The sequence below is a fragment of the Nycticebus coucang genome, chromosome 21 (assembly GCF_027406575.1).
Source record: "Nycticebus coucang isolate mNycCou1 chromosome 21, mNycCou1.pri, whole genome shotgun sequence".
Lineage (NCBI taxonomy): Eukaryota > Metazoa > Chordata > Mammalia > Primates > Lorisidae > Nycticebus > Nycticebus coucang.
This window is the reverse complement of record NC_069800.1, coordinates 58,725,980-58,751,849: the sequence shown is the minus strand read 5'-3', so window position 1 is coordinate 58,751,849 and position 25,870 is coordinate 58,725,980. Positions and strand designations below refer to the sequence as shown.

The window sequence follows — 25,870 nt, the reverse complement described above, 5'->3', positions numbered from 1 at the left end:
ATCCATGAACCTCCCGCTGAGGATTTGGGAAGGATCTGATGGGTAACACTGGTAGTGTGCTAACCCCATGTGCATCCTGCTTGGCACCAGAGTTTGTGTCTTCAGGCCTGTGGTGCTGCCTGGCACATAATAACTGCTGAAGAAACGTTTGTTGATCGAACCAAGGAATGAGATCATTATGGCTGTTGGAAGGCCCAGGTCCAGTTCTGGTAAAGATTTCTCCAGGTCACAGAGCAAAAGCCTGTAGGTGTTTCTCACTGATCTGGGGGTGGCACAGAGGACAGCGTGCAAAGGAGTCCCTGCAAAGCCTTGGCATGAGAGCAAGAAATGACAACAGTCACGTGCCCGGCACCAGAGTGCAACCTGTCTGTATGAAGGGCACTGCCGGCAGCCACTGCTTAGCCATTTTGTATTCTTTCCTTCTAATCACTGGTCTGGAAGGCTCAGCCAGGGACATGCACAGACTTGGGTGTCACAACTGCCCTCAAATGTCGACTCTGTCACCCTCAGCCAGTTATACACCTTTCTGAGGTTCAGTCAATACATATGAAATGAGGATTTTTATTTTACTGTCTCTATTCCACTGGGAGGGGCTTACGGTTGGAGCCTCACTTTCTGCATCTATGAAATGGGTATTGTATCTTCACTAAAAGCATATAGCCAAGGCTAAATGAGAAAAAGGTAGTAAAGCTCTTGGCACAGGCACAAAAGGTAGTCAAGCTCCTGGCATAATGCACACAATAGGTGTTTAATCAATGCCAGTTCCCTGTCCTTCCTTGGTTTGCCTAGGAAGGGCTGAACCAGAGACCAAGCTGTTCACCTGTCTCTCTGATAGCTTTCAAAAGCCAGGTCTCCATATATTTCCATTATTTTGAATTACCATTTAGATTATTTATCTATCAGTAACAATGAGGTGAAAGGCACCTCTTTTTTTGATCCCCCCCTTTTTTTATTTGAACAAAAGAACTTAATGTATTTTAACATTAGCTCCAAAAAGTAGATGGAGACCCTACCTTTATTCACAAATTTAACTTTGGGAAATGGAGGCATTTTTCCATAAAAGGAGCCAGGGAAGAACCAAGCCGCTGTGGAACATCTCTGCAGAGGACGCTGAGGAGGACAGCCCTGGGTTCCTGCTGCTCTGTCCTTGTGCCCTGCTCCGCCATCTGTTTGTTTCTCCTTCTGCTAGACCCGGGCACCTCTCTCTGGTGCGTGACCTCCAGCTACTGGAGCTGCCTTGTCTGCATCTGCTCAGTGCCCTTGGTGCCTGCACGTGAACATCCCCTGACGGTGCTGAGCACTGCCTGAGTGAGGTGAGCCCCAGACGAGCCCCCCTTGGCTCCAGACGGCCCAAACTCTAAGGCTCCCAAGAGATCAAGCAGAAGCTAGGACTTTGCTTGACTGTTTCTCCTTCCCTGTCCTGTTTCCTCTGGGCTCTTTCTGGGAGAACATTCTTAAGAAATCACTAGCTCAGGAATCCTGATGTCAGGGTCTGCTTCTAGAGCCTCCATCTTAGGCACCATCCTACTGGACCACAACCCGCAAACATGTGGCCCTCCACTTGTTTTTGTAAATAAAGTTTTATTGGCATGCAGACACACTCATTTACATATCAGCTATGGCTGCTTTTGCTGTGCAATGGCCGACTTGAGTAGCTGCAACAGACACTCTAGGACGAACAAAGCTCAAATATTTACTATCTGGCTCTTCGACAAACAAGTTTGCTAACCTTTCTGCTAGGTAGTGCTTTGGATACACCAAGGTTTGCTTACCGCAGGCACTTTCCTTGTGCTGTGCCTCCTGCCTGGAGCTCTCATCCCTTGACTCATTTTTTCAGGCCACAGCAAGAGTATCACTTCCTAAGAAAGGACTTCCCTGACTGCCCATGTAAAGCAGCTGTCCGTTTCCCTATTCCATGGCCTGTATTCTTAGCACTCACAGCTCGGAAATTATCCTCTTTGGTTATGTGCCATTGTTCTCTTCATCACACCAACGCACACGCCAGAGGCTTCTCGGCCTTTCTCACTTCTAGACCTGAGCCTGGCACAGTGCCGGCACACAGTTTGCACTTGAAAATATTTGTTGACGGGGCGGCGCCTGTGGCTCAGTCGGTAAGGCGCCGGCCCCATATGCCGAGGGTGGCGGGTTCAAACCCGGCCCCGGCTGAACTGCAACCAAAAAATAGCCGGGCGTTGTGGCGGGCGCCTGTAGGTCCCAGCTACTCGGGAGGCTGAGGCAAGAGAATCGCTTAAGCCCAGGAGTTGGAGGTTGCTGTGAGCTGTGTGAGGCCACGGCACTCTACCGAGGGCCATAAAATAAGACTCTCTACAAAAATAAATAAATAAATAAATAAATAAATAAATAAATAAATAAAAATATATATGTAAATATTTGTTGACTGAATGATGAGAAAAAAATAAAAATACCTAAATGGGTTGCATTCATACCAGCTAGGTCTAACAATCAGGACTTCACACGGTTTGCTCCCTTGAGGTGGTGCTGGGTTGTTTTAATCCTCCCTCGCTTTGAATCCTTCCTCCCCATATGATGGGAGCATATTTCATACTCAAAGCTGCATTAGTGCCTAGACCTTTATTACCCCTGGTATTAATTTGCTTGTTTTGCTACATTATATCACGGGAGGTCACTTTATGCTATACGCTGTGATTTGTATATTTTATGATTTAAATTGACCTGCTTTGGGAACTTGGCTATAAAAAGCCTCAATGTTAAGGAGATCAAGAAAAAGTTATGTTGTTGTGTTAATTGTTTCAATTAATGCATTCATTTTATAAAGTTTTCGTTGAGGGCTGAATATGTGTGGCGTCCATGTCTGGGTCTCTTTATGGAGCTTCCTGGTAAGGAAAGAAAGCCACATTCATGTGCTCAACATCCGTGATTCATTCCTGCACAGCGGAGCTAGAGTCATCTTCAGAATTGCCTTTGGGTCATGCTAACCCCTCAATGTACTTAGAATAATTTAAACTCACCACTGGGGCCTGTGCTAAGTCTTCAAACTTATTTCACCTCCAGTTCACCGTTTCCATGACAGTCTTTCTTTCCATTCCTCCCAACATTTCCAGCTTTTATTTGCCTCAGGGCCTTTGCACTTGCTCTGTCCCTGTCTGAAATCCTCTTCTTCTCATTCACTGCAGGACTGGTCCCCTCAGTCCTTCACATTTCAGATATCGCCCCCTCAAAGAAGTCATCCTGGAACAACCAGAGGAAATCAGCACCGTTGCTACCCAGACTCTTAATACTTTATTTCCTTCATGGGATCTGAACTATTTATTAATTTGTTTTCTTGTTTCTTGTCTAGCTCCTCCAACTAGAACATAAAATGGTGAAGGAAGAAAACAAAAACTATTCTATTCATTGCTATATCTTTAGAGCCTAGTATAGTGCCAGACCCAAGGAAATATGTCCATGAATAACATGGTAACATATAGTTGTACATTTTGTGAAGGAAATAAAGCAGAGTGATGAGAAAGGGATGTGAGAGGGCTGGACTGGTTTAGATCAGGGGTTGGCAAATGGTAACCCATGGGCCAAATCGAGCCCTCCATCTGTTTTTGTAGGGGACACACACTAAGAATGATTTTTACATTTCTAAATGGTTGAGAAAAAAATCAAAAGATGAGTGATGTTTATGACACATAAAGATTATGAAAAATTTGAATTTCAGTGCTCTTGAATAAAGTTTTATTAGAACACCGCCACTACCATTCATTTACACATTATCTGATACTGCTTTTGTGATGCAATGGCAGATTGGGTCCAGTTGACCCTTGAACAACATGGGTTAGAGCCACTTGGGTCCATTTGCACTATGTGGGCAGAGTCTCTTCCACCTTCGCCACCTCAGAGGCAGCGAGACGAACCCTTCCTCTTCCTCCTCAGCCTGTTCCAGATGAAGATGATGAGGATGAAGACCTTTACGATGATCCAACTTCACTTGGATGGTGAATATATTTTCTCTTCCTTATCCCTTTCTTAATAACATTTTCTTTTCTCTAGATAACTTCATTGCAAGATATAGTGTGTAATACATATAACATGAAATATATATGTGGTATCCATTGTTCATGTTATTGGCAAGGCTTTTGGGCAACAGCAAGGTATTAGTAGATTTTTTTTGGGGGGGTCAAAAGTTATATATGGATTTTTACCTTGTGTGCACACATGTGGGTGACACCCCTACCCCCTGCATTATTCAAGACCCAACTATAGTTGTGACACAAACTGTGTGGCCCACCATGCTGAAAATATTTACTATCTGGCACTTTACCAAAAAGAAGTTTGATGACGTCTGATTTAGATAGATTTTTCAGAGAAGAGTCTTAAAGAAGATGATGTTTACGTTGAGATTTACATAATGAGAATGGTTAGTATAAGAATCAGAAGGGCTAAATTTGAAGTCCCTGAGGTGGGGAAGTCACTCAGGAAATGGCAGCTGTTCTCCTTGTGATAGGAGCTTTGAAGAGTGATTTCTAACCTGGAAGTTGAGTGCTGAGCAAACTGGGGCAGAGTCGTAAGTGGCAAGAGGTGAGAAGGCCTGAAGGTGGCTACTGCATGGGTCCTAGCAAGAGCAGGGTGAGCTTCCAAACATGTGGCAGCGCGGAAGGAGAAGGAAAAGAGTGAAGTGGACCAAGAAAAATTTGTGATGAAATGGAGCATGGGGGAGATAGGAGAGAAAGAGGAAGACCCGAGCTGGGGCAGCAAGAGGACAGTGGTGGGGCTTCTGTCATTTCAGAGTCAGTACAATCAGCAGGTGTCAAGAAAAGCGAGAAGATGGCCTAGGTCAAGCTGCCATAAGATGAGCTGGATCTGAGGTCATTCCCCACCAAGCAGCACAAACATCTCAACGCATCTGGGTGGACCAATCTCAGCCCAAGTTTTGCAGTGCTGAGTCTGCTCACTGCTTCCACAGGTATGAATTTGACCCAGGCAAAAAAAAAAAAAAAAAAAAAAAAAGAAAGAGCACCCCATTCTCCAAGTTTCAGGCCTTGCTCCTAGGAGATGTGACCCCACAGGCCAATTCCACCCCATTCTCCATGCTTGACTGACACTACAGGGCATTCTTCCCCTCCACAGACAACCAGTCAAGGTCCTCCAGGTGAGAAACTCCTCTGGCTATAGAAAAGGGTGTCCTAGAAGTCAGCAGACATAGGAGAAAATGGGAAATGGTGCCTAAATGTACCTTTATGTACAAAATACGCGTTGTGAAATTTTACAAAGTATTTATGCACACCTCTTCTACACACACAGGAAGCCTTTCCTCCCATCGTGGTGAACTTGTTCCAAGTTACCTGTTGTTATGTGCGTTTGTTAATCTTTCCTGTGCATGGAGACTTTTGTAGCACCTGAAGAAACAGCTGAGCTGACGCTGTCCACCCTTTGAGTGATCTCAGCAGAGTCATGCACACGTCCAGGCCACCTCCTGCTTTCCTAGATTTTGGCTCTATACCCCTGCTTCTGGTCTCTCCTTAGACCCTCTCATAGATGATCTTAATGGATTCACCACCTTGGTTTGACTTGATTTTGTACAGAAATCTGGGATCTCCCCAATAGTTCATGGAACATCTTCATAAAGGACGGAGTGTCACCCAGGCTCAAAGGCAGAGTTAAAATGAAGAAGAGCAAATTACTTGAAGGACTGACGACGTGCCAGGTACTTAAGCAGAGGTTCTCAAAGTGTGGTGCCGGACTAGCCTCACTAGTGTTATCTGGGAACCTGTTAGAAATTCAGATTACCTAGCCCTACCCTGGACCTATTGGGTCTGAGACTCTGAGGACGGGGCCAGGGCTCAGCTGTTTGGGTTTTAACAAGTCCTCCTTGACCTCTGATGCATGGTCAGGTTTGAGAACCACTGGCCAAAATCATTACCTAAATTATTTCTTTTAATCCTTACTATCAATCCCCGAGGTAGAACAGTTATACCCATTTTACAGATGAAGAAATCGTGTCTGACAGAAGGTAGGACACTTACTCTTAACTGCTAGTAAGTAGCAGAACCTGAATTCAGACCCCAGCAGCCTGACTGACCAGGTCTCGGGGAGCTCCAGCGAGGGTGACTGCATCCACTCAGTTGCCACGCTCCCAGGCAGGGGGCCTGGATGGCAATCCCGTTGGTCAACAGACATATAGCCTCAGACTGGCACATCCTGTTGTTTTATTTGCCAATTCCTACTGCACCTTAGGACAAATTTATTAACCACCAAGGAACCATTAAAAAATGGTTCCAAGAAATAGGAAAAGAGGCAGTCATGGAGCTGAATCCCAGGTTCAAACGTCAGCCCAGGTCTGCGGGACCCTGGGGGTTACGCGGCCCACCAGGGAATTCACGGTCAGCAACCAGTAACTCCTTTCTTGAAAATTACCTCACCCTTCCAAGTCCCCCTCTTCTGTGCCTTTCCTGTCCCAGTTAATGCCATGTAGTTACAGATGCCACTTTGCTCACCGAGCTTTACAGGGAATGGCTCGTGTTCAGTGATAATTCTCCATTTCCGCTGCGAAAGCGGCTCATAACATTCAACACAAGGTCCTCTCTTCAATGATATATAATTTAAAAATTAACACTTGGACAGAGAGGAGACTCACATTTTTGAACTAGGAACTTAGAGACTCAGAGGTTAAAGCTTGATAAGGTGAGCTCAAGGAATCAGACGAGTTATTAAGCAAATGCCACTGTCACATGTTTCCGTGACTTCGGAGCTTTTCTAGTGTCTTCCAGTTCACTTGCACTTGTCAAAGTGCGAGCCCACAAATGGTGTTTTTATATTAGGGTATTTTTCCCCATGGTTAGGAACCTTCTCTAATTCCTGACACAGAGCTTTCCAGCATAAAGATCAGTGTTTGCCCTCCAGCAGAGAGATCTGAACAGCAAGACCAAAAAAAAAAAAAAAAAAAGCAATGGAGACTCCTGTGGAGAAGCTGTGGCTGTGCTTACAACATCATCAGCTCTGGGTGGAGAGGGGCCCAGGAGACTTCGGACAGTGGAGCATTCAACGTGCCCATCTCTAGGAAACAGGACGAAGCCAGTGACAGAGGCAGAGAAAAAGAGGCAGGCAAAAAGAAAGCCAGCTGGCGAGGAAGGGAAGACAGGGTGATGTTTTTGAGATACTTTGGTGCCTGTGTTGGTTCAATCGGCCGTGGCCTTGTGACCAAGTCGTTGGTCTCCAGCTACTCTAGCATCAAATGGTCACAATTATAGATTGCGCATTTATTGACATTTGACACCTGCATCTGCCTCTCCCCATCCACGGAACTCTCTACTGCCAAACTGAATAATTACGAAAGATTTCAGCAGTCACGGGGAAAGGTCATTAAAGCCAAAAAGGTCATTAAATCATCTCGAAGAAACAACATGTTCCTTCATTTCATCTCTGCAGTAAATCTCCCATGGAGTCCAGGGGAGGGGGCTTGAATTACAGAAGGCAGAGAGGAATTAAGTTCGGCTGGAAAAGTGGGAAGGGAAGCGCAGCGGGGACCTTGCGTTTTTGTATTTCATAATTCCTGGAGAAGCATAAAAGAGGCAGTTTGCTTGTATCATCAAAAGCGATTCTTCTTAGGAAGCAGGTGGCCATGACAGGCATGGGCGTCGGGGTGCCGGGGCCACGAGGGAAGGGCGGTCACGCTGCTCTTCTGGACCCCACCCAGCGACCCCAGCACAAAGCCAAGAGGATCTGCCCTCCTCCCCAGTGCCTTCTTCAGTTTGAGGTCGCTTCTCCTTCCTAGACAGGTGTGGGCTGGAGCAGCCCCCGGTTCTCCTGGGTCCAGTACCCTTCCCTGCTTTTTGCCTCCACTGTGGTCCCAGCCACCCCCACCCTGCCCTCCCGATTTCCTCCCTGACCACACTTGTCCACTCCACCCTCAGTAGCCAGAGCAATATTGTAAAACAGAGAGGAGGTGGTGCCACGGGCCTGCTTAAGCTCCTTCAGTGACTTTCTGGTGGACTTATGGGAAAACAAAATCCCAAAGTTCTTAGCATGTCCTACAAAGCCTCCGGTCATCCCAGGCCATCCCCTGCCCTCCACTCACGTCCTGACCCATCCACACTCCACACCCAGTTCACAGCAGTACTCTGCCTTTCTCCAAATCAAATGTATCCCCTGCCCGAGATGTTCTGCACCCAAATGCCACATAGCTAGCATCTTCTCAACCTCCTCATCTTCCTCCCTGACCCCTCTGTGGAGAGTACGTGGCCCTGTCACAGTTCAGTGGCATTCAGTAGGTTGTCTTTAATTTTTTCCTTCTGAGATTACACAAAGTCAGCCTTCCCACCACCACTTGACAGAGGAGGCAGGTGAGGTTCAGAGAGGCGATGTAACCTGCCGTAAGTCCCTCAGCTATGAAGTGGGGACCCAGCCCAGAAGCTAGCCCCCACCCTGATCTCTTGCCTCAACAAAATAATAATCCCCTTTCACTGGCTTAAGGTTAAAGTAAGATGTGAGATGGACTGGGCCATTTTATTTGAAGAAATAAAGAGAGACTAATACATATATGGAGTTAACTGACACATCTCCAGGGAGAGGAACAAGTATCCCCCCGAGAAAGGATGGGACACAGCATCACCCTGCCACTTCCTTCCCTCTGAGCTCCCCTCCCTCTCTCCTGCAACCTTTACCTACCTTGAAAATTCCCTGTCGCTACCACACAAATTCACTGGTGGCTGCACCAGGCATGGCAAAGGTCTGCACTAGAGTTTTCAGGGTGAGATTATGATGATGATGACGCTAGAATGGTGCCTGGCACCGTGTCCACTATCAGTCACGTTCTGGTCATCAATACCGATGGACTAGCATCTACTGAGCACAATTTTGAACCAACGTGTAGATTATTTTATCGGCAACAATGAGGTGGAAGGAACTACTCTTCTTTTTTTTTTTTAATTTGCACAAAAGAACTCAATATACTTTAACATCAGCTCCAAAAGGTGGATGGAGACCCGGCTTAATGCACAAATTTAACTTTGGGGAAATGGAGCTATTTTTCCCTAGAAGTGGGAGCCAGATAAGAACCAGGCCACGGTGGGACTCATCTGCAGAGGGCGCTGTAGAGACGTCTCTGGATTCCTGCTCTCCGTCCTGGAGTGCATTTCTCCTTCTGCTGGACGTGGCACCTCTCTCCCATGGGTGTCCCCTGGCTGCCGGAACTGCTTGTCTGAACGTGCTAAGTGCCCTTGGTGCCTGCAGGTGAACACCCCCTGACGGTGCTGAGCACTGCCTGAGTGGGCCCTTCTGCCTCCAGGCGGCCCAGACTCTGAGGCAGAGCTGGTGGGTCCCTTACACTAGCTATGCCAATTCTTCCTACTCCTAAACTCTGTAAAGAGAGAACCATGATTGCACCCAGCTTCCAGGGGACTAGACCAGCCCTCAGAGATGTGCAGTGACCAGGAAGACCACACAGCTGGCACGTGGCAGACCTAGAAACCAAGTGTTTTTTTTTTTTTTTTTCTCATCTGCATTAGGTCAGAATTTTGGCCAAAAATCCAGCACCTTCCTGGCGCCCTGGGTTAAATTCTATGGGATACTTCACCCAAGTATGAAGTGCAGACATACCAGTTACTTGCAAGGGACAGAAGGGAAATGGGCCAAAAAAAAGTTTAAACTTTGACCTAGACAACTTTCAACTACTTAGGTCCTCTAGCAAATTGGCAATTTAAATGTACATGGTTTTATCTGGTACTTTTTCATCAATAGAGAAAAAAAATAATGTTTCAGGTAATGTTATTTTCAATGCTACATTACTTGATTTCACAGTCAAATAATTCTGTTTTTGTTCACCAGAGAATTTTGTCGTGTTTAATTGTTTATGACTCCCGCCTCCCGCGGTATCTGCCAGAGCCTCCACTTCCTTCCTTTACTCTCTCGTGTGCAGTAACCATGGAGACGGGTCCCTATTGGATAGTCTTTGCTCTGGTTTAGAAGTTAAAGAACCAATCAGGACCTCGTCATCCCAGAAATGTAAGAGGATAAAAACCAGGAGGACTTTGCAAGTGGAGGGAAGGCCTGTCATATTGCCTCGGGAGACAGGGAGTTCCTGATGCCTGGAAATCCTGAGAAGGAAACACAGGGCCGCATGGCTCGGGAGAAACGTGGGCCTGGAACTGCTGACAATTGGCCTCAGGGCCAGGTCTCCACTTGGTAGCTGAGGGATCTATGCAGGTCATGTCACCTCTCTGGATCTTACCTGCCTTCTCTATCAAGTGGCAGCAAGCAGGCTGACTTCATGTCATTTTAGAAGGATAAAATTAAAGACTACCTACTGATGGCTGCCTACAATAGTGTCAGCAGGAGCTGTGACAAGGTCACCTGCTCTCAACAGAGGGGTCGGGGAGGAAGATGAGGCGGCCGAGAAGATGCTGGCAGAACATTCCAGGCAGGAGAAGGAGGAACTGGGATGATATGTTTGACTGAGGAAAAGGCCAAGTCCTGTGAGCTGGGCGTGGCGTGTGGACAGGGTTGGGACATGAGTGGGAGCTGGGGGGTGGCATGAGGCGAGTGGGGGCTTTGTAGGACAAGCTAAGAACCTAAGCTAAGATTTCGTTTTTCTGTAAGTCCACCAGGAAGCCACTGAAGGGGCTTCAACAGGCCCGTGACACCATCTCCTCTCTGCTTTAGACGATCACTCTGGCTACTGAGTGTGGAGTGGAAAGTGTTGTCAGGGGGGGAATCAGTCCCAGCTGCAACCTTCACCAGCCAAGGGTGACCTTGGACAAATCACTTGAGCTCTTAAAGCTCCAGTTTCTTCAGCTGCAAAAAGGAAATAGTAATAACAACACCCAGTTTGAGAAGTTGTTGGAAGAATTAAAAGGGACATTACGCTTAGGCGGAACCTAGCATGTAGGATGCATTTGTGAGTATCCGCCCTTGACCACAGCAGGTATCTGACACCCACTGGCCATTTTCAAATAGCGCTTCACAGGTACAAGAGAGGAGACGAGTGTGATGGGCAAGAGGCACAGGAGAGAGGCTTCCTGTCTCTGTTGTTGACTGGGACCCCAAGCCTCAGTTTCCTTTTATGAGATTATTGAAGGAGAGATGTGAGTAGTGCCTTCAAGGAGCCCAGCACAGGCTGGAAGCCTATGAGAAACTGAGTAGTTCATCAGCTACTTCTTTCAGGCACTTGTATTAGTCCATGTTCTCACCTGCCACAGGGCCTTGGCATGTGCTTCCCCCTCTGCCTGGAACATACTTCCTTTTCCTCCTAGTTAACATCTTCCCACAAGGGCCACACTGACCTTCATCACTAGGTCAAGGCCCCTGTTAGAGACCACTGGAGCCACCTGTACCTCTCCCCACCAGTGCAATTTGATGTTCACTGATTGATTATCTCCCACTTTCCGCCTCCCCTCCCTCACTCAGGGGAGGCGGATGAGAAGTGTCATGTTCATGATCCCATTCTGTCCCCCAGAGTCATGCATAAGGCCTGAGAAAAAGCCAATGCTCCACAAATATTTATAAATTCAGGAATAGCAAAATTAATTATTATCATGGCCCTAGTAGTCCTAGTAATGGTGGGTGAAGGAGGATTATTATTAGTGGTCCAGAGAATCCAAGGTAAACCGTTTCTTATTTGAGGTGAGACTCTGTACGCTTGTTGAGTAAAGTCTCGGCTGCCTTGGACTAGACGTGAGCCAGGGAGTGCGTGGGAACACGGGGCCTCCAGGCAGGACTTGAGTCTGCAGTTACTTCCGTCTAAGGAGCGAAGTGAGAAAACAGCTTCTGGGGGTGGGACAGAGCTACAAAATGGACTTTGACTTTCCAGAAGGTTCCCTCTTCTGGTGCTCCTTTCATGCCATTCCTCTGTCTTGTCTCTCCTCCTGACCTCTGCTCACCTCTCACGCCTGGGAACAGGCACGCCTGCTCAGGAAACCTGTCTGCCTGCGTCCTCCCCGCTCCGGCTCCCGGCCTGGCTGTGACGCTCCTCCCTGGGGCTCCCCATTTGTGCTCCACCTGATGCTCCTCCTGGGTGCTCCCCCGGTCTCCCAGGGAACCCACTAAAGTCCGGTCACTTAGACCTCATCCCACTGCAGGGAAAGTCCATGAAGTAATAACCAAGTATCTTCTCTCAAGCCTCACACTAAAGTGGAGGGTCAGACTGTAAGCCCCAGAGGAGGGAGCTTGTACTTTCACTGTTATGTCCCCCGTGCCAGGTAGATGAGAGGTGGCGGATCAATACTGGTAAAAAGGAAGAAAGCGAGGGAAGGAGGGGACACTCGTTTCTCTTAGCTTGCTCTCCGTGCCTCTCTGTCCTGAAATCTGTCTGGTTTTCTGCTGATGTGTGGAACATTCAGAATAAGGAAGTATAAAATGATGACTAGGTATCTGTAAAGTCTCTCTGTCAACAAAGATAGCAAGGAGCGAACAAAAATCACCAGGTGGGCCGGACCTGTGGCTCAAGGAGCAGCCACAGAATGCCCCGGATTCTCAGGAATCACCACGTGCAGGTCCCTCGGAAGCCGTGGGGTTTCCCTGAGGGAGCCTGAGAGGTGGCGTATGTGCAGTGGCACCTGTTATATCACACGGAACAGGCCGGCTCCACAGGCGGGCTGAGCCCCAGCAGGGAGGTGGGGACAGGGCAGAAGGCGCCACGTGGGTCAGTAGCCCAGACAGCCTTCCTAACTCACGTGGCCTCGCCCCTGCCCCTCCAGGTCCCTGCTCACCTCCAGTGCTCCTCAAGCCTCTCCCAGTTCCTCCCTGCTCTTGGCCTCTGGGCCTCAGTCCGAAATCCACACTGGTCCAGGCTGCTGGACTGTGTCTTCCCCCACTGTCTCGGTGCCTCTGACTGCTCTCACGGAGACTTGCTTTGAATGTGTGATGTCAGTTAGCTGTGTGGCCTGGGGCAAGTCACTTAACCTCTCTGGGCCCGACTTCTCCCTGTCCCCTCCACCCCCTCATCCCCCAAACTCTGTGGCCCTGGCCTCCTTCTCCAGCTTTCATTTCCAAAGCCCTCCCCTGGCTCACCCAGCTCTGGCCCCTCTTGTCCCCGGACAGATCCTTAGATGCTCCCGGCCTGCTCTTGCCTGGAGGACCTTGGAGATGCTCCTCCTGCCTCTTGGGGTTGCTGGGCTGGTCTTGGCATAAGTGGGCCCTTCCCACGCGCTCCATTCAAAGCAGCAAGCTGTGTCCCCTCCTCTGCCTTGTTTCCCTTCACTGTATTGTTCATATGTTTGTTTGTCCGTCTCCCCACCAAGAACGCCCCCTCCTGATGTCCAGAGAGTCCTCCCTGCACAGTGCCCGAGAGGGTGAGGACCAAGCTGTGTATAACAAAACCCCTGCACGTGTCGCAGACTAGCAACAACCCGGCTAACTTCACTGGACGGAACCCTGTTTCGTTTCAGTCCTTGGCCCGCTGGTGGGGATATGCGTCTGGGCTAAAGCTGGGGAGACTTCGGGAACAGGGAGGAGGCGTCCACTCACTTGCTCTTTATAGTCATCGGTGTGAGCATTCAAGGACATCCCACTTTTTGTGACAACTATGAGACATGGTCACACATTAAGAAAGAATCTGTTAAGGCATATGTGCTTTCAAGGCACCATGCCGTGAAACCTGGAGGGCACATGTACACAGGAGTGAGTGGGCGCTGGCATCCCGGGGCCATGGGAGGAGCCCGAGCGCCCGTGCTGACTGGTCCAGCTGGGAGAGTCTCAGCTCTGCCACCTGCCACTGTGGGTCTAGGGCTCAGCAGACCCTTTCCCACCTTGAAAATGGGAATACTATCTCCCCTGCAGTTGTGCTGTGAGGATTAAGCCAATACCACAGGCCAAAATGTGCGGGTGACATCAGCAGTGACAAAATGTCACCAGGGCTGGAGAACACACACCACTGCACCAGCCGCACCAGCCACGTGCGTCCCTCCCTGAGGCAGGTGAGGTATTAGGGAAAGGCGAAAAGAGTCACGTGATCTGAAAGAAAGCAGGGGCTGTCAGGAGGACGGGGGGGCCACCTGTTTGGGACTTTCCTGGTTTTAGTCCCACATCCTGGAGCCCTTCCCTGCTGAGTCCTGGGCAAACCTGGAGGATGGGTCACCACACGGAAGAGCCCAAAGAACTTTCCAGCTCTATCAAGCAGCACCTCGGTGAGATCACAGGAGGGAAACAAGTTTTCCTACAGACCCCCAACAGGCGAGGTGGGGAGAAGTGGCTTTCAGGGTGCAGGCCCAAAGCCCCAGCACCGGGGAGGCTTGATGTGAGGCAGGAGGGACGGAGAACTCCTAGAAACAGGGCTGGCACCTGCGTGCAGCTTCCTCCCAGACACAGAGGTGTCACCGGTAGCCTGGGAGTTAAATCTGATCTCTGATAGACACTTTGTCTTGAAGGATGTTCAAAACAACAACAGACAACGTGAATCCCAACCCAAACCAACCAAAACGCACCATTTAAAAACTCTCAAATGAAACCCTGGGAGACTTCACACAAAGAACTGGCTTTCCTAGTCTCTGGAAAGCTGTTGGAGACAGGCAGGGTCTCCTTGCTTTGCCTCGCCCCTGTTCTGTCAACTGCCTGGCCCTGAGAACACCTGTCTTTGTGACCTCTGATAATTGGCACCAACATGCACCACTGGCTGCAAATAAACGTTCAACAGAGTCCTGATGCCAAATGCCAGGTTGTAAGGGATGGCTTCGAAGTACGGGTAGGTGGGGGATGACTCCTGGGCAACTCAAACTCATCCAAAATCCATTCGGACAAACAGCTCCTTGTCCTGGGGGCTCAACAATTAGATGATGTCTAGGTTGGATAGTATCTATTTTTTGTTTATTTTCCCAGCTATAAAGGTATGGAATGAGCCAATGGAAGCACTCCATGTGTCTAAATATAACATGTGCCTCTGCAAGTAAACAAACAAACAAATACATGAATATTCCAGGAGAAAATATAATAAAACCCCATCTAAGCACATTCTGCACAGCCCTGGCTTCCTGAGCGTCTGGTGGCGATTCTTCTCAACAGCCACATGGAGTTCTATAAAACCCCCCAATGTGACATGCGCCTCGGGCAGTTGCATCTCCCCTCCCCTGCTGGGTGAGCCTCACCGAACGTTTACTGTGGATTTGGTAGGAGAACATGACGTGCACCGATTTTCCGCAAACTCCCGATCTTCTAGAGTGGAGTGAGGAAGGGAAGTGGCCGCACACCAACTCCTCTGCTGTTTTGATCCCCTTATCTCCGCGGCCAACATATCGTTTTACAAACTGCCCTGCGATGCTTGCAGGGCGTGGCATCATGACTGATTTAAAATCCCCGCATTGCTAAAACTGCATTGTTCTTCATCAAGTTGAGTCATTTTTATGTGAAGTGTCAAGCTCCCTAACAAATAACTCCTGCCAGACAAATCAAGTTCCTCGTCTTAGAGCCGAGGCTAAATAGTTTATAGCTTTAATCTGCTCACCGAGGTGTGCAGTCTATGACAGTAATTATAAATGCAAGGAGAAATTATAGCTGAATGCTTTAACTGCATTAGGAGCTGTTTGATGAACAATCACGAGCGCCTGTTCATTTCCAACAATAGAGGGCAAGTTAGTGTCAATGTATTAGAGAGATTCAGTTCTGCATGGCTTTTTCTCCCATTTACCAAGGAATGTCACTTGTCTCCTATAAAGTAGAAAAAAGCATCATGGAAAGCTTTAAACTTGATAGTTAAAAAAAAAAGACAAAGAGAAATGCAGGGAAAACTGTTTATCATTATGACTTCTTTTCCTCTGTTTTGTTTGGCAGTTAAGTTCGGTTTCAAATTAGCTCAGGGAAGGTAACTGCTTGTTTACTTACTGGAGGCCTTTAAAAAAAAAAGCAAAACCTCCCCAAGCCATTTTGGAGATGGCTTCAGAGAGAAAGAGTTCTGTAAATGAAGGGCAAGTTCAAAATCATCGCGGGGAGCAGTCCCAGCGACCGCGTGTGTCTCTCCGCTAGGTTCTGCTCTTCATCTGCATCTACCTAAGCTAATGACACAATCTAGCTCTTTATTTTCCCCTCCTCACTTTCGCAGAAAGACGTTTTTAATTTAGCTGAAGAATTACACAAATGTATTTTAAAGACATAAATCCATATAAAAAATATGAGCTAATTAAAACATTGCACTCCCTGTCGCTCATGGATTTTCAATTTAGCGAAAGAAGAAAGAATTGCATCTGGTTAAATGAAAAGATGATACCGATGGCAGATTGGAGTAAATGAAAAATAATGTTACTCTATATTAAAGCGCCACATTATACGTGTCAGGATTGAGCATTCAAAAGTCCAAATGAGGAGGAAAGTGCAGTGGAGGGCAGTGCCCCAGGAAGGGAGTCAGATCGCCGGATAAAATGCCAGCGTTAGGAAAGACGGGCATTGCTTTCTTTCTGCTTGAGAAATGCTACAGTCTGTACTTGACCCTGTTCTCTTGATTCTCATTTTACTTTTTCCAAAATGAATTCCTGAGAGTCAGGATGAAGGTTAAAAAAAATCTTGCATATGCATACATGTTTTCATTGAAATTTGGATGATGTCTTGGTTAGATACCATACAAGAAATGTACACAGAGGCCTTTAAAAAAAGAGAGAGGGAGGACAAGGACATTTGGCTTCACCCTGAAGGTCGGTCCCAGGCCCCTGAGTTCCAATAATTTATCGCCAGGGCCTCCCAGAGGACCAGGGGCGCCCTCGTTCCTCTCTCAACTCTTACGCCACATTTTACAGCTTTTCTTCTGGGACATCAGAGGTACCTCTGGCCATGGGCGGCACCTAAAAACCATCAGGAGGACCAAAACCAGGAAGCAAGTTGATGCATATTGGACAGTCCTGGGTTCGAATCCTATCTCTGTGTTTTCTGTGTCCTCATGGACAAATCATGCCACTCTTTGAGCTTTACTCTCTGCCAATGAGGATGATATGAATTATTAGAAAGAGGCAAACAAGTGGCCGTCTTGCTGTTGTTGTCATCCTAATAAATAGCAGGCCGAGGTTCCCCGGGGACATCAATCAGCCCTACCTACTTCTCTGCAGGTTCTGTTTACTGCAGGTGAGGTTTCCAAACAGGTTAAGTGTTCACGGAGGCTCTGTCTAGAACCGGCTCTTCTCGTAAACCTATGATGTACTGGGCTTTATGAAAAATAATTACATTTATTCAATTCTCACACCTTTACTATGAAAGGGATATTATGTCCACATTTTACAGATACAGAAGTGGCCACATCGTAAAGAGTAGATTAGTTGGGGTTTGAACCCTGTGATTTTCCCAAACGCTGCCTCTGAAACTACTATTCCCCCTCATTCTCCCCAGGACTGGGCAGCATTTATTCTAGAGGTGACCGTCTATGAGTCTGCCACTGGCCTCAAAGGCAGAACTTGTCCTGGTCATCAATTATGCCCTGGGATTAGCACAATGCCCACCACAGAACCACGGTTTTCTAGACATGTTCAAATGAATGCATGGGGCTCAGGGATTGTGGGACCCTGAGGAATTTATGCAGGATATCTCTGCCTTTCTGTCTTTCTTCATAACATGGTCAAAGCAACCCTTACCTCATAGTGTTGTTTATGAAAATAAACTAAAATTCTGTTTGTGACGTGTTTGCCATGAGGCCCTGCACATTTTGCTATTATAACTGGCAGGACTATTTCCACTGCTAATCAAAATCTGGTACATGGTAAAAGCATGACCCATATTTGTTGAAGGATATAAGAAAGGAAAGGAAGAAGAAAAGAAGAAAGGAAAAGAAGGAAAAAAGGAAGGAAACCAGGCTGGATTACTTAACGGAAGAAAGAATGGTTAATGTCTCTTACAGACATTCATTAGTCCAAGCTCCTTTAGCACTTCCTGGCCTGCCATAGAGTCCTCGCTGTGAGTGTGGCAAGATTTAGCAAATAAAAATACAGGCTGCTGGGCGGCGCCTGTGGCTCAGTGAGTAGGGCGCCGGCCCCATATGCCGAGGGTGGCGGGTTCAAACCCAGCCCCGGCCAAACTGCAACAAAAAAACAGCCGGGCGTTGTGGCGGGCGCCTGTAGTCCCAGCTGCTCGGGAGTCTGAGGCAAGAGAATCGCGTAAGCCCAGGAGTTGGAGGTTGCTGTGAGCTGTGACGCCACAGCACTCTACCCAAGGGCGGTACAGTGAGACTCTGTCTCTACAAAAAAAAAAAAAAAAAAAAAATACAGGCTGCCCAGTTAAATTTGAATCTGCGATAAACAGTGAATACTTTGAAAATGTAAGTACGACCCACGTGATGGCTGGGCCATATTTATACTAAAAACGTATTTGTTGTCTATCTGAAATGCAAATTGAACTGGACATCCACCCTGCATTGTATCTGGTAATCTTACATGCTTTTTCACCCCGAACATGTGTTTTTATCAAGCCATCCACAACAGAAGTGGCAGCTCATTGGACTAGAATACATTCCTGCCAGCGATTTCAAGGCTAGGTGTGCTGTTAAACTTGTACACTGTATTACACGGTAATGACTATAATTTCAAGCCCTTATGCATTTTAGACTCATTGATTTGCTCTCTGTTTAATTTCTATTATTCAAGAGCATGTGGCTTTTAAAGACATATACAGATGCATATTGAAATTGTTTTAGATTTTGGATGTCTTAAAATAGGAATGCACATTGAATATTTCCTAATGAATTTTTAATGAAAAGTTGCATTTAATATTTGGCAGAGCATTTTGCAGGATTTAAGATATAGCCAAGAAAGGAAAGAAAATCCAGGTCAAAATTTTCATCTTTCAGAAAGCAGATGTGGTAAAGCTCCCCAATTTTCCATAAACTGTTGACCGGGCTTCCTAAAACACCATAGCATTTTACATCATTTGTGCGATCACACATACCAAAGAAGATTAGAGTTCCAGATAACTGTGATGCCATTTTATGACCAGTTAAAAATATAAAACATAAAATATGCATATGGTAATTCTAAGCAGTGGGTACGGTATCGCATAAATGCCCCCAAAGTGGAGGCATCCTTTCCTAGGTGACCAAGTCTCCAAGAAGCCACCTTTGTACCTTCAGGTCGACTGGAATGGTTTCAGTATTAACATGAACCCCAGAACCTGCACCATCTTTCCTATATATACAACATACATCCACTCCCATTGCTTCGAGTGAATCTCAAATACTCAAACCTGGTTTTCTATAACCTCAGAAGTACAGCCTAAGGATGATCGTGTAAAGATGGTGCTTCGGTTTTATATAACAACACTGCTTTCAAAGTCCAAGTCAGAAATATTTATTCTGTACCAATGTAGGGAGATGCAGACATAGCTCTCTTATCTACGTATTGAACCGATTTGAAAGTACCTTTTGTGTTTGTCTTTCCAAATTATTGGTTTATCTTCACGTCCCTAGAACAGATATTATACATCTCCGATTTTGCTTAAGGATAGATGCAAGCTTTCTTTTCTTTCTCTCTCCCTATTTACATAGCCCAGTGTTTTGGCAGTGATAGTAACTTAAAAAAATTATTACAAACCTAACAGGTGGAAAAATTGGTCTTTATTGCAGCACAAATAAACATTACCTAATTGTCCTCATCACCGCGGTTTCGACCCACCTCTATTAGATCTGAAACATCTTTCTTCTCTTAAGATATTCCGTGTATGTCCACATTTTTTTTTTTTATTTTTAGGACCAGAAAAGCATAATAGCAAATTATATAAAATTTGAAACGTTACAAAGCAAACAAACAGAACGCCGTAAAGCCCCAAGCTCACGTGTGGATTCAAGGGATGCATTCTGGCTTTTCCTTCGATAGCGTGAGCTAAACAAATCATGCTTGGAAAGGAAGAGGTGACTTTGCCAGTAACACATTTAATTATCATGATAAAAACATGCAAACAGAAAGGACAGACTTCATTTGGGCCCAGATAGCTGTTACAGTTATAGGATGATTCCCCCTATCAGAAGCTTACATCTTCTCATCAAGGGAAAAGTCCAGATCGGATATTTTAATCTTTTATTTCCTTTTGGCCATCCTCCTACTTAGTCAATCTCTCTACCTGATGTGTGGTGTGCTCAAAGCCAAGGCATATGAACACCCCTCTCCACCTGGATCTTTCCTAGCGTCCTACCCCCGTTCTGAAAGTCTCTTATTTAAAAACAAATGCTCTGACAACAGGGGGCTGTGAGGCTTCTATGTCACACCGGCTTTAGGTTGTCCTATCTCACTGTGAATTAACTAAGGAAGAGCAGATCTGTAACGTAGCATGACATCAATAGGTTTAGTGCAGGTTGGGCCCCCCTCATGGGGTGTGACCCGAGGTAGAGGACAACCTGATTAGGTGTGAGCCCCCTAGCATGTGGGGAGGTCTCATGCTGGAAGGGAGAGACGAGTCAATTATAAAAGGGGACAAGAAAAAGATTTGTTAAGACTTAGCCTGGCTTCTTCTCAACATCTGAAAATGTCTGGTGAGACTTATCTGCCAAAGTCATCAACCTTGGTCTCTGTCCTCATAGATAGTTTGGGCATCTGTGCCTTCATGAGGCATGGAACTTCTATGATACGTGAGGCAAATTATCTTGAAGCTGTGAGGCCCCGTGCACATTGACAACAGGTGTGCAGACAGCCATTTGTTTATTTATGTACAGCAAAATCTCAAAGGCATGCTTTGCATCTATCTTTGTTCAAGGTAGACTCTGCTATTCGTCTAGCCTCAAGAAAAGCAAAAAATGAGAGAGAAGAAAATAAGCTTCTTCTCTCTTCATCTCAGTGTTCTGCAGAGAAGGTTTTACTACTGTCCCGTCAAGGACACGTGCTCTTTCATAGAAAACTCAATGGAGAAGGTCAGCAAAAGGAAGGCGGTGAAAGATGGCCATTGCTAAAAGTAAACAAAAAGCACTAATTACCAGTAACAATAATAAAGACAGCTTTAAGCTCCTCATGAGCTGATTAAGAAATCTCTGTAGAGTGAGCGCTTCTAGCAACGCTCCAATCTTGACTCTGTTACTCAGCTTTTCATCACTTAGCATTGCTATGGGCAGGTGGGGTGGTGAAAGGGGATAGTGAGGGAAGTTAGTAATTATCAGTTAGAATGAGGGGTGTCCTTGGCTGGACGCTGGAGGTTACCTTGGGTAACACAGGGGACCATGCGTAATGGAGGCCTTTAACGTCATCTCTCTAAACCCATTTCATTCTAGTCCTTGACTCTCAACTGGAGGGCTTGAGAGAACGGCCAGGGCTTATTTTTCACATTCTGGTCGTTCATAAAAATACATCCTACTCCAGCAAGCTACTCTCCTTCTTGGCACTGGGAGACGGTAGCTGCCTCTTAGCAGACCCGTCTCCCTCCAAGAAGCTCCTTCCCGACGCCACGGCGACAACCGCCTGGCAGCAACCCCGTACCTGTGGAGCTATTCTTCATCCACGTCTGTTACAAACTGTGAATGGTGTTCGGGTGACTTGCTGTGCGTTTTGCTTAGGTGGAGTTTTACTGCATGTTTGCTCACAAATGTCCGACAGCACAACTTACACTTGAATTTAGAGTCTGTATCCTCTTCGCCAGCTATCGTCTCCGGGGACCTCTGAGCCGACGAGACCCGGGAGATCTCTTGCTCCACCTTGCTCTGCTGATCCACTGCCATTCGGGTCATATCCTTCATTTGGAAACCCAGGTGAGATTCCAAGTGACTGATGTAGGTAGAAGGGGTTCTGAACTGGGAGGCACAGTCACTGCAATAAAAGATAGGGTGGCCTTTGTCCATGTTTTTCAGAAATTTCGTCCCACCCGTTTTCCTAAGCTGGTACTTGACGTTGGCCAGCCAGTGGCTGATCGTGGTCATGGAGAGTCCCGTAAACTTTGAGATTTGCATACGCTCTTGCGGGCCCAGATCAGACAGCAGGTATTTGCCCTCTGATGTCTGGAAGAGGCTTGAGGCAAACTGAGCTTGCAAAATCAGAAGATGCTGAGGGTTCCAGTTGGACTGCCGGCCTTTTCTCTTATGCAAAGTCGACACTTCACTGGAGACATCCTCGAAGCGCCTGACGTCCATCTCCAGCTTCATGGGCGGGACTCTGGAAGAAGCAGCGGGCTTTGGGGTGGTGGCTTTGGGGAGGACCTTGACCATGTCGGCAATGTCAGACAGAGCGTGCTTCTGAGGTGGGGACGTACAGGATTGTGCTTGCGAGGACTCGGCTTTCTTGCTTTTGGATTTGGTCAGGTCGATGGGCTGGTCGTTGTTCTCAAACAGGTAGCGCCTGGACACGCTGGCTGGCCTCGTGGATGTGGGACTCAACACTGGCTTGTCCATGACACTGAGATTTGACTTGTGAAACATAGACATTGTGCTTGAGCTCGGGCTGGAGCAGGAAGGTGAGCGCAAGGGTTCTGTGGCTTTACCCAGGTGATTGTTCAAGACGGACTGCAGGGCGCTGAGCGGGTTGACGCACGGCAGGGCCGTGGTGTGGTTGGCCAGGGCACAGCCATTGCTGAGAGAAGACGTAGGCTCCAGGGGCTGTGGTTTCTCTTTCTCACCAACCTCCTTCATCAGCTTGTTCTCCTCCTTCAGGGGACATGGCTCGGCCTTTTTGGATTCTACAGGCATTTCGCTTTTGGAGAAAGAATCCCCTTCACTGTGGCTGACGGAGGAGGCCTCTTGGTGGGGACTTTCCTTCCCACCTTCATCTTTGCCTTCCGACTCCTTCTTGACTTGGGTGTATGGGGCGAGGTTCGTGGACACAGAAACAAGAGGCATCACCTTCCACTTGGGAGCAATTGGCCTCAACTTGTTGGTGAGATTAGGTCGAATCTGAAGGACCTGAGATCCCATAGGCAAGGGTGGCTTGGTGCCCTCTGACAGCTGGTAGGCTGCGTGGATACTGGGGTACGCGCTCCAGCTGGGAGCCCCGTTTTGGGCTTTGTTGATGGCTGTGGTGACAGTATTTTCCAAAGATTTCAAAATGTCCCCTCCAGCTTTTGAGCCATCTTCCAGATCCTCCTCCCTCAGATACTGGTATTTTATCGTAGGGTCTAAGGGCTTTTGCAAAGGGTCTTCACACTCCTCGCTTTTCACGACTTTGTCCTCCTGGCCGGTCTCCTCCGGTCTTTCTCTCTTACGCTCTCTCTTCAGCTCGGTGGTGGAGGCTGCACCGTCAGACGTCGAGTTACCCCATGGCTTGGGGGCCGGGGAGTCGCTGTTGGGCGTCTCCGACAGGGATTGCATTTTCTCCACGGCCAGCGGGTCTAACACCAGCTGCTTCCCCTTCTTGGAGGCAGAGCTGGTGACCTTGAGGAAGTGACCCGTGACCATCATGTGAGTGGTGAGCTGCTGCAAGGTGTCGTGGGAGCTGCCGCACTCCATGCACTTGAGGATCTGGGACTTGCAGGCCTCAAACTGCCAGGTGTAGCTGGCGCCGTTCTGGTAGCCGTAGCGGTTGTTGGAGGCCACCTGCAGGGCTGCGCTCTTCTGGGAGGGGAAGGACTCGGCGAAGGACCCGGTGGTGGAATCCGGGGAACACGGCCGATTGACGTCAAAGACGCGTTTCTTGGCCGGGGCGACCATCTTGGAGGAGATGGTTGGCACCGGCTCCTTCAAAGGCACTTTTTGGTAATGTTTTGTTTTTATCATGTGGACGCTCAGGTCTTGGAGGGAGTCGAAGGAGTCGCCGCAGAACATGCACTTCAGAACCTTCTGAGCGTCCTCCCTGTCCATGTCCTGAAAAGCCCTTTTCCGGGGCTTGGAGTAGCTCGTGGGTCGGAGCTTGTCCTTTTTGCGGTTGTCGTCTTGGTAGTGGCCCGTTTCGTTCATGTGCACGGTCAGCTCGACCAGGGTGTCGTAGGCGGCGCTGCACTGGCGGCAGCGGAACCTGCTGGCGCCCGTGAACACGGAGCCGCAGACCTTGCTGCTCTGCCGGTACAGCTGCACCGAGCTGAACAGGCTGGGCTTGGACCCCGACCGAGAAGGCAGGCTCTGCTGCAGGCTCTTGGACAGAGCGTCTTGGTGCCAATCGAAGTCATTCTTGCCGCTGCCATTCCGGGCGTCACAATTCCTCCGCTCAGTACTGGACAGCTTGAAGCCAAGGCCCAGGCCGGACCAGTAGGAGTCAGACAAGATGTTGGCGTAGACGGCCGTCATTTTATCCATGCAATTGTGGGCTTCGTTCGGCAGCTTGGGGTGAGGGTTGGCTTTCTTGTCCGAGGCATCCTGGCCACAGATGCTCTTGATGTCCGACACCTGGTCGCTGGCATCGCTCAGCAGAGATTCATTCTCAGCATCCTGATTGGACAAGTGACTCCCAGGAGAGTTCTGGTAGCTGAAGCAGCCTTTCTGCTCGCAGCCTGTTTCTACCTCCTCATCTGTCCCCGTGTCGTTGCCACCCTGACATCGAGCTACTGAACCGCCGTCCTCCTCCTCTTCCTCTTCCTCTTTTATTTCCTCCTCTTCTTTCAGCCGTTCCTCCTGGGCATAGCCTGCAAGACAAAGAGCAGAGTTGGAGTAAGAATACCAGGTTCCCGATTCCATTCCAAGCCCCCACTTAGACTAAGGGTTTTCATGGCGCACTGAACAGCAATTTAATCGACACTTTTATGAACTGCGGGCAAAGGAGACAGGAAAAGGCCCAGGGGTGTCTTTTGTCCCATCTATTGCCTTTTCTTTTTTAATTGGCAGGAGTCATAATTCTTTATCAATGCCGAGAATCCCAAGTTAACAATTTTTGTGTTTAAGGAATATCATTCTAATAGTTCTAAAATGGGCTGGTTGCTAGACTTAACACATGTGATTTTGAGGAAAGGTGGATTAAAATGTAAAAATCCTACGAAAGTCCTGTCTGTACAGGGAAGAACATCAGCTGATTAACAAAAACTAAGCCTTGACCTTTGGCATCTCAGTGGTACGGTTTACCAGGGAACTTGGGGATATTGGCATATAATCATCTAAATTGATCATTTTTGAGTGCTCAGAAGTCATCGGGATGCACAGCCATTATACTCTGACCACCTACTGTCTTTTTTTGCTATAACATTTTTATTTGTAGAGAATCACACTGTAAGAAAGAGAGATTATGGGGTATGCAAATAAAATCTTCCATTGAGAGTCGAAAAATTATGTGTGCTCAGCAAATATAATGATTTAAAAAGAAAAGCAAATGGTGTTAGAATGGGAGATTTGGTGACTATCCTATTATTCTCGAACAGGTTTATGAAGACCTTTCCAGACAAGGCTGAAAATGCCCTCTCGATCTTGTGCCTGTAATTTCAAATGCACTGTGATTTGTGGGTACCCGTCATGAGATGCCAATTACACGTTTGATTTGTAGATGCGGACCGCTATTGGAGATGCATGCTTTCCCTTCTCGGGAGGATTTAGGACCAGTAATTGCATAGGGAAAATGAGGACATGAGAGAACGGATGCAAAGGGAATTAATGGGCAAATATCCATCAATGAGGAAGGGGAATGTGACTATTGATGTGCAGGGGCTCATTTTCCTCACCTGGCCTTTTCAGAGCCACGTGGATAAAACGCAACCAAAGAAGTACCAAGGAAAAGTAGGTCTAGTCTTAGATTTGCAAGTTCTGCATGCTCTCCACGTAATATTGTCCTTGTGAGCTTCTATTTCTCCTCTCAGGCAGGTGGCTGTTGGGGAAAACCCTTCGAGCAGGGCCTGTTATTTGCAGTCACCTGGGACAATGCTTGGAAAAGGGATAGTTGTGCATTGGAGGTCTGCTCCATGAGGCAGGCAGAGAGTCCAAAGAGACAGAGGTCCGGGGTTGTTAAGAATGAGGCAATGTCTGTAGTCAGGAACTAAGTCCAAAATCTACTGCTCCTGATGAAGGTGAAGAGTATTTACTGAGCAATGACTCTCTCTTAGGGGCTAAGCTAACCACTGCAAACACATTTTTTTTTTTTTTTTTTTTTGAGACAGTCTTATATGTTGCCCTGGGTAGAGTGCTGTGGTG

The 25,870-nt window shown here is 47.5% G+C and overlaps 1 protein-coding gene across 2 annotated transcripts in view; it reads right to left on the bottom strand.

Annotated features, from left to right (window-relative positions):
- Positions 1–25,870, bottom strand: part of TSHZ2 (teashirt zinc finger homeobox 2) — a 456,942-nt gene that overhangs the window by 159,749 nt on the left and 271,323 nt on the right. Inside the window, exon 2 of one of the 2 annotated variants that reach the window (XM_053573612.1) lies at positions 21,318–24,381. In XM_053573612.1, the coding sequence (XP_053429587.1) occupies positions 21,326–24,381 (3,056 nt within the window). In that variant the 3' untranslated portion in view covers positions 21,318–21,325. Of the gene's footprint in view, positions 1–18,640; positions 24,382–25,870 lie in introns of those variants that run through there. The other variant, XM_053573611.1, reaches the window with a different exon arrangement.